Source organism: Syngnathus typhle, linkage group LG18 (assembly GCF_033458585.1).
Source record: "Syngnathus typhle isolate RoL2023-S1 ecotype Sweden linkage group LG18, RoL_Styp_1.0, whole genome shotgun sequence".
Lineage (NCBI taxonomy): Eukaryota > Metazoa > Chordata > Actinopteri > Syngnathiformes > Syngnathidae > Syngnathus > Syngnathus typhle.
In genome coordinates, this window is record NC_083755.1 from 4064344 (window position 1) to 4076737 (window position 12394).

General features: G+C 49.5%; 1 protein-coding gene across 4 annotated transcripts; it reads right to left on the reverse strand.

Annotated features, from left to right (window-relative positions):
• Nucleotides 1-85: 85 nt before the first annotated feature.
• On the reverse strand, nt 86-11860 carry tnrc6ba (trinucleotide repeat containing adaptor 6Ba). Of its 4 annotated transcripts, none has more exons than XM_061264365.1 (22): nt 11548-11860; nt 10515-10602; nt 10191-10212; nt 9507-9944; nt 6579-9428; nt 6344-6505; nt 6061-6257; nt 5900-5971; nt 5598-5807; nt 5355-5474; nt 5093-5218; nt 4774-4947; nt 4596-4700; nt 4266-4461; nt 4010-4177; nt 3787-3933; nt 3327-3470; nt 3137-3226; nt 2850-3053; nt 2671-2738; nt 2420-2559; nt 86-2353 (listed from the first exon to the last, which is right to left on the reverse strand). In XM_061264365.1, exons 2-22 carry the CDS (start codon nt 10569-10571, stop codon nt 1804-1806), a joined length of 6240 nt encoding a protein of 2079 aa, XP_061120349.1. In that variant the 5' UTR covers nt 10572-10602; nt 11548-11860; the 3' UTR covers nt 86-1803. The 4 variants fall into 4 exon arrangements, with proteins under 4 accessions (XP_061120349.1, XP_061120350.1, XP_061120351.1 ...); XM_061264366.1 differs by having other exon boundaries at nt 10515-10605; XM_061264367.1 differs by having other exon boundaries at nt 10515-10598; nt 11544-11860.
• Between the last annotated feature and the right edge of the window lie 534 nt (nt 11861-12394).

Consider the following 12394-nt stretch of genomic DNA (forward strand, 5'->3'; position numbering starts at 1 on the left):
AAATTTCTGTTTTGCCTGAATGAAGAAACTATTATAATAAAAAAAGATGTTAGCAAGAAAACTGCTTAATAACGACAAACTCAACTACCTCATTTGAACCTTTATTATCTTGTTCTTTCCCACTTTAAATTAATTTCATCTCCTTTTTGTAACATCTGAAATAAATGAAAACATCCTGAACAGGAGTGATAAAGACCGACTTAATTTAAATGGTCACAGAACATCAAAACAAGAAAACAGTCAAACATAACAGCTACTATCTTTAACGTGTCTGTAAAACACTGTTTCCAGCTGAGCTTGGTATGGTAGGATTTGGGCATTTGAATAGAAATGCCTTCAGTTAGTTGCTTCGTCTTAAAAACAAATGCTCCTCAAATTGCAATAACCAAAAAGAAAAAAACATAAACAAAATGCTGCTAAAAAAAAAAAAAAAAAAAACTTGAGACAAATGCAATAGTGCCAATATTTTTGAACTTTTTAGCTATCACAATGTCCGGTGGTCACGCACGCACATACAAACACTCCGAAAAGCCAAGCTGTCAGATAAACATCTATTCACTTCCCTGACCGAAGCAGGTAAGCGTTCAAAAGCAAGTGCCTGCGTACACGCTTGGATGAATCTCTCCCGCACAAAAATAACATTCAACGTTGTAGCAATAACACACACGCACGCAAACACGCTCACATAAACACTCCTGATACTTTCTCCAGCCTCCATTCGGTCATACCGTCAACTCTCCTGTCATGCACACACACAAGGCAGGCAAGGAGGGCACCTTGAACAGCAAGTCAATAAGTGACCCAAGTCAGCATTAACATCAGGACAATATATAATAACAACCAACTTGATTTCTTTTGAGTAAGAAAAAGAAAAAAGAAAAATACAATAGCGAGGTCAGTGTTTCAATGGGGAACAAAGAGATCTCTACAAAGTTTCACGTTTCTCTTCGCACCGAGACGACTGATGTACGTACATCCACGAGGAGATAAGAGTTTTGCTTGTCAAACTTAAGAGCAGTGTGGAACTGGTGTGTATGTGTGAGGGCAGGTGGGCCAAGGCCACTGCTGATGTAACATTACAAGTCGTCCTGTAAGGTCGATGTCGAGTTGTGGAAAGATTTGTATTGGACGAGTCAACAACAAACCCCAGAGGCATATAGTGCAAGTTTGGCTAATTTTTAGTTTTTTTTTTTTTTTCCTTTCTTTTTTTTTTTTTACAGAGTAAAAATGCTCCTCTACTTCTCTAAAAAGGTTGCCACTGGTCCAGTTGAAAGCGGTAGCGAAGCGAGGTCGTCCCGCGTTTGCCACAACACACTCCGGATTCCTTTTGTCACTTTCAAGCTTCCGAACATGAGAACTTAAGAGAAGTACACCGGGACTAAGAGGGCTCAGTCTGCAAGTCGTCGACATTAAATACAAAAAGACGAGGGGGGGGGGGGGGGGGTGCTCGAGAAGGGGAGGCGGCGGGGAAGACGAGTGTGGCACACAAAGAACAGCGAGAGCTAAACGCGTTGACATGTGGGACTCGGCTGAGCCCGTCTACAGTACATGCCTGAGTGATCTGGTCGTGGAGTAAAAAGACAGAACTACCCAGCTCGGTCCGAGAGTCCCCTCCGCTTCAAGTTTCACTGTGGTCTTCATTTAATATTGACGATTTCATGAGTGAAATAGCGGATGTATTGCATGGAGCCTGTGTGACGGGAGACCAGTGTAGCTTCAATTCACATCGTATGTGTGTGTGGAAATAAATAGAGCGGGAGGTTGTGACAATGATTTTTTTTCAATGGGTCAAGCGGGGGCCCTTCAGATCGAGTCGGCGCCCCCGCCCAGAAGGTCCCCGGGCAGCAGCGAGGCCGGGCTGCCCATCTGATGACGATCTTCAAGTGCTGGCGAACCCCAGAGGCTACTACCGGGGTAGCCGGCCCCGCTCATGCCACCCATACCCCCCCACAGACCTTGCCTTCCCGCCTCCACCCCCCCGCCGCTGTTGCCGCTCCACTGGGAGAAGATGCCCAAGCCGGGCGCGGAGGGGGTCGACTGGTCCGATGAGCTGCCGCTGCCTTCCAGGCTCTGCCACGTGGATTCGGAATGCCCAGCTGTCCCGGGTACGACCGTCCCTGCTGGAGACCCTCCTTGTCTGCTTCCGCCTGTGCCATTTCCTCCTCCACCTCCAGCGAGATCGCAGGTGGTCCCGCTACCGTTTGTCCCCACCGCCGAAGATGCCGCCGGGGCGGTGGCAGAGCCGTCTCTGCCTCCGCTCCCCGAGCCTCCAGCCTGGGAATGTGCAATGTATCGGGCCACGTCCTCCTCACTCATAAACTCTGCCAAGATGGTGGTGTTGCCCAGAACGCACCTGTTGAAATCATAAACAGTCACGCACATGCAAGGCCACAACCCACAAAACAATCTCTGGACTTACATGTGGAGGGCACTCTGGGCTTTGGCTGCTTCCTGTTTGGAGCCATAGCGGATGAGTGCGCTACCCTGGGTCAGGCCGAGGTGAAAGGTCAGTAGGGGGCCGTGCTGCATGCAGATGGTTCGAAGCGTGGAGCCATCAATCTGCAGAAATAGAGATGCGCAGTTGGCAAAGGTCGAAATACGAATCCAAACTATCTGACCGACAGCTTTTCTGAGCACTGATGGCTCAGCTGCACATGCTTGTGAGCAGACCTGTGGCGTGAGATTGCTGAGCACCAGCCAGCAACTTTCACGAGAGCTGCCGTCACTCCAAGCTGAGCCTTGAGAGAGCAAAACACATTTGAATCAGCTTAACTAACCTGGGCCACTTGGAACCGTTTCTTCATCAGAGATTTACAACACGACAAAAAAAAAAAAACTTCGGATCTTACCAGCGGTGCCTGAGCCACTGCTCCATCCCCTGCCAGCCAGTCGAGGAGCACCGCCTGACCATGGGCTAGGCGATATCTGCTTTTGACTGGCCAAGCCTGGAGGTGGGCGGGACAGCTGCGCCTGGCTGCTGCCGCGACTGCCTTTCCAGGACTTGTGCCCGATGGGCTCGGGGGGCCATCCAGTCTTATAGTCTGTGTACTTTGCTATTCAAAGGGAGGACAGAGAGGTGGCTGAAAGGACTGAAAGACCCTCTTGTCTGAGGCCGCGAGTGTGCATTTGTGCTTACCTGAGTTGTGTGCGTTGTTAAGGGCATCTGAGGCACTGTAGGGCCAGGCACCGGGTGAAGGCAGTAAGGTGTTGAGGGGAGGGATGGAATCTGCAACAGAGAATCGCTGATGTTGAATTCCCTCATTTTGGCTCATTAAACATACAAATTGGAATGGCAAAATAAAAAACAGCAGATGTCCGGTACAAACCAGTATTGTCTTGTAACAACTGGTGCTCAGAGTCATTGAGGCCGGGAGAGACTGTGTTCCCCATCATGCTCCCCGGAGTCATGTCGGGGTCCGATTCGGGGTCGACCCGATCTATTCCTTTCCAGGGAACACCAGGTTGAAACTCTGAGAAAGAGGTAGACGGAAATACAGGTTCGTCACATGTGAAATTGCAAAACTGACGAATAAGCAACCCAATTTGGAAGGGCCGGTATTTGCAAAAAAAAAAAAAAAAAGAAAAGAAGAGACCTTTAAAACCGCCTGATTGTGTCATGTAATTGTCCTTGGGGTATTATGACCATGAAAACTAATTAATACACCCGGGAACTGTTTCGTAATTTATGGGAAAAAAAAAATCATGCCATTTAAAAATTCATATAGCGTCAACTCCACATGTCAGGCAATTAGCGGCAAAAGGATTGCGTAAAGCGTCAAAACTTACCGGGGGGCCAGCTGGCCGTAGTGGTGGGCTTGGCACTCATCTTGCCAGGGGTGCGATGCCAATTGGTGCTGCCTTGCGCGTCTCCAACAAGCATGTCGTACTGCGAGTAGGGCGAGCCCCCCGGCATCTTCATGGGGTTGACAGGACCTGCATGACAATTCTTGTCAATACACAACAGAAGGCACACACAAAAAAAAAGGTCAAAATAAAAATGGAGTCCCACCATTTTTGTGGAATGCATTTTCAGGTGAGGGTGTGTCTGGCGAGGAGTGCCCCTCCATCATCCATTTGAAACGAGATTGTTGAGCTCCCATGTCCTTCATGCCTCCGGGCCCCCCCACCACAGAGCCACCCAGGTCCATACCAGTGAGGTTCATACCAGAACTAAAGTCTGTAGGTAGAGACAATAAAGTGGCAAATATTTATGCTATGCTGTGATAAAAAGTGGATAGAAGGCCCGAATAGCAAATTTAACTCACTCGAGTAGGGTCCAAGCGTTTTCTGATGGAGGTCAGCCACAGAACCTGCCAGGCCCTGGTGGGGCAAAGTGTCAGCCCCGTGTAATTTGGCACCACTTCCGCCATGGTGGGAGGGTGAGAGCTTGATGCTGCCACCTAGACTCCCGACTTGCTGCTGCTGCCGTTGCTGCTGGAGTACTGCCATGATCCTGGCCAACTGCCAAGGTGTACAACGCAAAAGAGAAATGAGTCTGCGACCGCCTTGTAGGTCAAGTCAAGAAGAAAGCCAGAAATCAGTTTTTGTCAATAAGCGTGCTAATCATAGCTGTAGAAAGAACGCTTTGTGCGTACCTGTTGAGGGTCAGCTTGCTGCCGGACATTCGGCGGAAACTTTCTCTGGTTTTGCAGCAGCTGCTGTTGCGGCTGCTGTTGTTGCTGGAGGAGGAGCTGACAAGCCTAACGCAAATCATTACGGCCGATGAAAATACAGGGAGACCGTTGCAACGGCGGGCGCGGTGCTCGTTCTCACCAATTGGAACTGGATGTGGGGTGGGTAGATGCTGCTGAGCATGGCTATATGTTGGGGGGACAGCTGAGGAGGGAACACGCCGCCGCCGCCGACTCCTGCCACTCCTCCCACACCGCCAACACCCCCCACGCTCCCGCTGGGAGGGGGCATCTGCTTCAGCATGGAGCCTGGCACCTGAGGAGGGGTTAGCGTTGTTTCAACGAGTGATTATGTAATACTATCTAATTAGAAAAAAACCTGCATATTTTGCGCAGACAAATGGCACAAACATTTTGATCCATCAAATTAAAAATAAAACGGCTACTTCAAGTAAGCGTACCTGAGGTGACAGGAACTGATGAGGCACTTGTGCTCGTATCCCTGGGGACTGGTTCATGGGTGGAATATTGGGCTGGTGTCTGGGCTGAGACATCCCTCCACTACTGCCGAGGAGGCTATGGCCACCCTGTGGTCCAATAGGGGGGGAGGAAAAAAAACATTAACGGAACGGCCTTAAAATAAAACTAAAACTTTCGAGGGTTGTGTTGAAGTGAACACAGAAAGAGACCGGAGGACAGATACAAGAGGAGCAGGTTTCTTACTTGTCTAAAGGGGATAGTGTGATTGAAGAGGGAATGGGGCTTGTAGGCAGTGGGTGGTGAGAAGAGAGAGCAAGGGCCATCCTCCCCAAGGTACCCATCCTGATTGTTCAAAAGCAAGGTCTGCCCAAGTGACAGCCCAGGGGAAACAAATTCGAGTGGCACAGGAGGGGGGGGGGAGAGTGAGACAAGGAAGGAATAAAGGCAAAGGAGGAGGAAAAAGATTCCTGTATCGTGAGGACGTACCTTGTCGTAAAAAGAAGCGGCATCCCCATGTGCTGACTCTTTGGAAATGGGCGAGCGATAAGCCATGCCGCCCCCTCCTCCTCCTCCTCTTCCTTTCCTCATGTCTCCGTTGTAGTCCATCATTCCCATGGCTCTTTTTTCCATTTCCATCTTCTTCTCCTGGAGAGCGCCTGGAGCCAGGTCAATGTTCAGACCGCTCGGATCGTCATTCTGTCCGACGCATGAGGACATTACATTATCACCAAGGGCGGCCATCTCATAAATGGTCATCAAGGTACCACGGCGTGTTTGAAGTGCCTCACCAGAAGCCCCATATTAGAGAATTGTCTGTTGATTGGGCTCATCCAGGAATCCCCGCCAACCTTGAGCGGACCCTGAATAAGATTGCGTTACACTTTGTAAGCAGGACTCAAATGTGATGATGCAATACTGATGAGTGCAACATTCCATGGAGGTAACCCACCTTGTTGCTAGGCTTCTTGACATTGTGGCTCTGTCCCCAGCCGCCATTGCTACCCTGTCCCCAAGACGACCCACTACCCTGGGAGCCGGTGCTGTTCCACATGCTCCCGCCCTCCTCCTCTTCCTCCCAGCTCGAATGACGCGAAGCTGTGACGGAGCCTTCTTTGTCCCCCCAGCTGTCTTGCATAGACTTTGAACCTGTCGGAGCAGATCGTCAGAGTCAATATTGTTGTCACGTTGCAGCAGGATCATGCAAGTTAAAGGCAACATATTATATTGCTAACCAGATTTGATGGGATTGGGGGGAGGGTTTCCCCAGCCACTTTTGGCACCAGCGTCATCAGGTTCCCCCCAGCCAGAAGGAGCATCTGTAGTTTTTCCCCAAGCAGCCGTGCCGTTGTCTACTGTGGGACTAGCTGGAGGTGTACCACCCCAACCTGAGGAACCTGCACACACACATATACGGTTAGACTTGTGCAAACATAGCACTGTTTTTTTATTTAGTAGCTGGTGTCTTACCCATGGGAGAAACCTTTCCTTGTCCATGACTAGTGTTGAAGTCCCTGCTGCCTCCTCCGGGTCCCGTACCAGGCCTATTTAGCTGCTGTGTTGGAGGTTGTTGAGCATGTGGCTGCTGGTGCTGACCAGCAGGGGTGCTGTTCTTATCCCACAGATTAACCGGTTTGTAGTTATAATGGGTCGGGTCTCCCCATGCTGACGTTCCGTCATCGATCTCATTTTTCCTGCTTAAAGACTGCGGGGAAGGTTCCTCCCAACCACTTGGTTCAGATCCACTTCCACCTAATCCATGACTGGCAGGGATGGGCCCTGAGGTCCAGCCTGAGCTTTGGTTCTGGGCTTGAGTGATTGGTTTTCTCCCACCGGCGCCTTGCATAGCCCCTTGGTCCAATGCTTGCTGCAGCTGTGGCGTCTGATTGCGGGCTTGTGATTGTTGCTGCTGCAGTTGTGCCTGTAGGCCTGTGATAGAGCCTGACTGGCTGTTTGGCATCTGTTGCATTTTATTTCCGCCGCTCCAACTCTGATGGGGTTTGGACCCAGCGACGCCAACTGCGCCACTCCCTCCCGCCCCTGTGCCACCTGGCCCCCAGGATCTCCGCGGAGCATCCTCGTCCCAGCTTCCCCAACCACCCGCGCCTGAATCCCCCCCACCTGAGTTCCTTCCGCCATTCTTCGCCTCATCTTCCCATCCTGCGCCGCCGCTATTTGATTTGGACTCCTGTTCGCCCCAGTCCCGACCTGCCCCAACCTTGTGCCCTGAGCCCCAACCACCTCCTCGTCCTTCCCCACCCATTTCTTTCCACCCGACTGCTCCCCTCTCGTCATTTCCTCCCCAGCCTGTACTCGCAAGGTTACCTTGTTGCCCCGTAGCGCTCCAAGCGCCACCATTTCCTCGATTGGTTCTCCATTCTTCGTTACCCCACCCTTTGGTCTCCTGATTATCCGCCGTCCCTCCTGCACCCCAGCCAGTAGGCTTCCCTTGCTGTTTTTGTCCCAGCGATCCTGACCCACCACCAGTACCTGCTGTGATGACTGGACCAGATTGCGAGACGCCAAGATTACTCATGTTTGGGACCAAAGGAGGTGGGGCTCTCCCGGATAAAGAGGCCCCACCGCTGCTACTGCTGCTGCTGCTGGTCTCCCAGGCCTCCCCGGAAGAGCCAGCAGAAGAAAGCAAGGGAGGGTGGACCCCTGGTCCATTTGAATCACCCATCGGGATTCTGGGTCCAGAAGAATACTGAGAAGAGTTGCCGAGAGAAGCTGGGTGTTTGGAAGAGGTTGATGAGAGTGCGCTCTTATTGTATTCGGCTTGACTACCAAGATCCCAAGCTGTGTTTTGTCTGATCTGCGTTTGGCCCCAGCCTGTGTTTGACAGTACCCTTGGATCGAGATCAGGACGGCTGAGCAGGTTTTGTAAGGCAGCTTCAGTATCGGGTGGCTGACGCCGGAAACGACTGCCGTTGGGCTCCCTTTCACATCTGGAATTCCCACCGCTGGATAAAGACCCTCCCCGTGCACCCTCGCTCCATTCCCCCGTTTCCCCCTCTCCCTTCTGATTGTCCCAAGCTCTGTTCATTGCCGTCGAGGTGACGGGAGGATTGCCGGCTGTGCTGCATCCGCTACTGCTGCTGTTACTGCTGCAGGCTCCTCCCATCACTTCTCCAGGATTAACTCCAGCAGTGCTGGAGGAACTCCCACCCCAGTCCACACTAGACACCCCTTTTTCTACTCCAGATGTCCCCCACCCTCCCTGAGATACCCCAGTTTGACTATCATTTCCAGCGCTCCCCCAAGTATTAACCCCACGAGAGGGCCCCGGATAACCCCAACCCGAAGACCCGTTATCACCCTCAGCAGCTCTGTATGCCCCCGTGGCACCCTCTCTGCCCTCCCATCCATCAGTCCTTGAGGCACCCGTTTTGGAGTTGGATGCAGGGTAAGAGGGTTGGCCCCTCCACGAGGAAGAAGGATTGTGGTCTCCGTCGCCTCCCGTTCCTCCCGCGGCTCCTTCGTTTCCTGCAATTTTTGGTCCCGCTGATTCACTATCCCACTTGCCCTCTGCCATTTCTCGGTCTCTAGATTGCATTTGGTGAAGTTGGTGCTGATGAGTGCTTGATTGATTCACAGACAAAGCTTGGTGACCGCCTAGCACCCCGACTGCCCCCGCCTTTAGCCCTACGGAAGCAGAATTGTTGGCAGATAAAGTCCCTCCGGGGCCTTGGTGATGGAAGGCCGTCGAAGGTCCTTCCCCGACAACGCCGGGCCCCTCCTGTTGCACCAGGGCAGGCCAGGCCGAAGGGTTGGCGTTTGGATTAAAGTTGGCACCCGGAATACCACTGCTGCCATCAGCGAGGCCACTGGCATCATGGCTTCCTGGCACAGCGGCGGCTTTGGAAACTGAGGAGGACTGCTGTAATAGAGGCCCAGCTGAAGCTACTGCATTCCCTCCTCCAAGATGGCCCTGGGCGGCAGCCGCCCCCCATGCCACACTACCGGACGACTGCATACATTCATTGGGCAAAGAGAACAAGGAAGTGGATGAGGATTGGTTGCCAGAGGCACTCGTGCTGTTCACAGGCATTCCGTTGTTGCTGCTGCTGCTGCCGCCGCCGCCGCCGCTCCCTCCTCCAGCTCCAGCCACAGTGAAAGAAGCTCCTCCTCCATCGCTTCCAGCGATGCTGGGCCACTCATCCAGGTCGTTCCCATCTACAATCACCTTCTCCCTGCCCTGAGAGGAGGCCTGGCTGCCTAAGCTTGTGCCCCACATGGAATTTGCATAATTAGAAGTAGTGGTAGAAGCAGCAACTGATGATGAGGTGAGGGCCAATGAGGTGGTAGCTGCACTAGAATCTGAAAGGATTAGAGACTTACTTGTAAATGGCAATTTCAGGCAGGCAGGCGGTCAACCAAACAGTGAGTAACTCATACCTGAGTTAGCAGCTATGTTTGCATTGGGGGGCTCCCCTCCTCCTCCCCCTCCCAGCAGCATGGAGGACAGTGGCGGCTGACCCCTTTTCAGTAGCACTTTATGGTCCTGCTGGCAGCGGAATCTCGGCGGCACTTCTCTCGGCATATAGCGAGGTTGCTGCTGAGGCGCCTGGGCCGCACCTCCGCTACTTGTATTCCCGTTCCCTGGAACACTTGTGCTGCCCGTGGCAGAGGAAGAACTGGCGCTGGAGGCGGGCTGTCCGTTGGCCACAGCAAGGCGCTTGGCATTGTTACCACCCTGTGACTGGGCGGCAGCACTGCCAGGGCCTGAAGTGGCTGGGGATGGGGATGCAGAGGGGGTGGGTCCAGGGCTGGGAGAGGCAGAGCTGCTCTGAGTTGCAGGTGGATGGGCAGACGCCTGCTTGGTCAAATCTAGCACTGAAAGACAGACAGACAGAGACGTGGAGAGAAAATGCACAGTTAATAATCAACAAGGTAAATCTTTAAATACAGATATCACGACAAGTTGATGATTCATTTGCATGAAAAGAAACGTGCATATTTTCAAATGTAAAATAAAACACAAGATCAGAGTAAAAATAATCTGATGACATGAGAGCATGAGGTTTTAATTTCAAAGCAATTAAACGTTTCCTGGTTTTTGGACATTATTGTCCAGCTTACCTTTGTTCTTTTGCTCTGCAACCTAAAATAAAAAGGACAAAAAACAGATATTATTAAATCTCTCCATGAAGTTGTAACTGGCGTCATAATTCAAAACCAAATTCATTCATTCACATTATGATGATGCACTTGTCAGCTTCAGTAACTTAAGACGACAATTTATAAAGTCAGTCACAGCATACAATTACTTTTTTTTTTTTATCTGTTTTGAAACTTGTCTTATATTTAACAAGTACGGCTAGACCGTATCGATTAGTTTAGCTCGCCCATAAGAAATACCGGGTGATTGTCATAAACATGATGAAAACTAAACATTGAACATACCTTCTGGGAGGCTTCCCTTTTCCTTTTTTCTTCTTTTTTCCTTTTCTTGTCTTCCATGAACTACCGCTCCAGTCGTTGATACTCCTTTCTTCTGGGCAAAATAAGCAGGTTATTTAAAATACAGTCATTTGGTTAAACGGAGTTGTGCACAAACAAATGCCAAAGAACGAACTAGATCCGCCGATGTGATTTGGTCTTCTTCGACGTGCATTAATATTCAGGAGCAGCTGACAACACCAAATAACCCCGTGGATGACAACCATAAAGAGGACAAATGTAGGGGATTACAAAGCACAAACGACTGTCGGCAAAACCCAATGGCCATTTCTAGCACAATGCTTGTGATTCATTCTATGTACTGAATAGGCCAGGAATACTATATGAATAGACACTGCACATATACCATACATACCAAACAAAGCCCAAATTGATTCTTGAAACGAATTGTAACCAATCACTAGTAGATTACATAAAACATGCTGCTGCGTTATGTGTTAACCTTCTAGTCATTGTGGCATGAGCAGTTTGCTAATAGCTACGTTTTCGGTACGACCGGTTAAGAAGAAGCTGGAGGAAAAAATATTCAAATGACAGACTGATCTCAACAAACAACAATTTTAAGTGGATGACGTGATGTCTAAATGTCTTTACAGGTGCAAGCAAGCCATAATATATGCTCTTCCGCTGGTGGCTAACAGGAGTGGGTGGAATTTATATAGGTGCTCAAAACAGCAAGAAAACACATTTATCAGTTTTCACCCATCTAAGTAAACTAGCTGGTCTTTGTTGTGTAAATAAAGCAGCTATTTATTAAATGCACTGTGCTATAAAGCAAATGTTGACCTCTGAATATGAAAACATAGAGCTAATGCTACACATTGACAGCTACAAGTAGCCCAGGCTAATAGCGTTAGCTTGAGCACAAAATGCGAGCTTACCAAACACACAATCAAGACAACACAACGTTTAGTGAATTTGCATTTGCATGCAATAAAGAAAAGGAGAAACTATGAAGAAACATTGCAAAACTCACCTCAGCAATCACATATGAAGAAAAGCTAGCGTGCTAACTAGCTAAAGTGCTTCAGTGCGTTTTTTCTTTTTAGCTTTCTGAGGCATTCGTCGAAGCTACAAGAACAGCGACGCCTGAGCGGATACGTCAAGTAATTGTACAATAATGAAAATATACTCGCAACGCGCCACAGGCTGGTAAAGAAGTACTGTGGTTGTTGCAGACTAAAGCAAAATATGCAGAAATGTTTCAATTTCAAAGCGCTGTGGAGTCAGTCGGTAGACGGGCGGCCATTTTGCTGCTCAGCATGAAGACTTTCCAATGGCCAGCAGCCAGTAGCAGCTGCGTGGAAGCGCTCTGACTGGCTGCCTGTGATAGGGAGGGATGCATCAAAAAACGCTTTTTGACCTTCATAAACTTCTAGACACTTGCTCAAACAAAGATCACATTTTTCCAAGTTGTAGGAGCCTGGAGAAAGAAAACGCGCAAGGTTCTTTCTGCAGGAGTGGTTGAGTATTGAGCGTGCAGATGCAGATGATGCAAAAGTACTCGCACTCACTAAAAGTACTCGAAATACTGAAAATGTGAATTAATTAAAAACGTTCATTATTTTTGTTATATATAAAGCGATTTGTTATAACTACAGCTGTTCTGAAATGCGCCTCTAAATACAGTTGTATTTAAAGTAAATTTGATCTGAGCAGTACGATTATGAAAATTAAATTCACCAGAAATAAGTGCGTAATTATTTTGAAATGTAACTTACATGGACTTTCTCCGGTAAATTTTCTGCTTTACGTCAAAAATACTAATAAAGTTAATCAATTTGACATCAGTCGTATTGATCACACTTACCCACTAGAGGGAG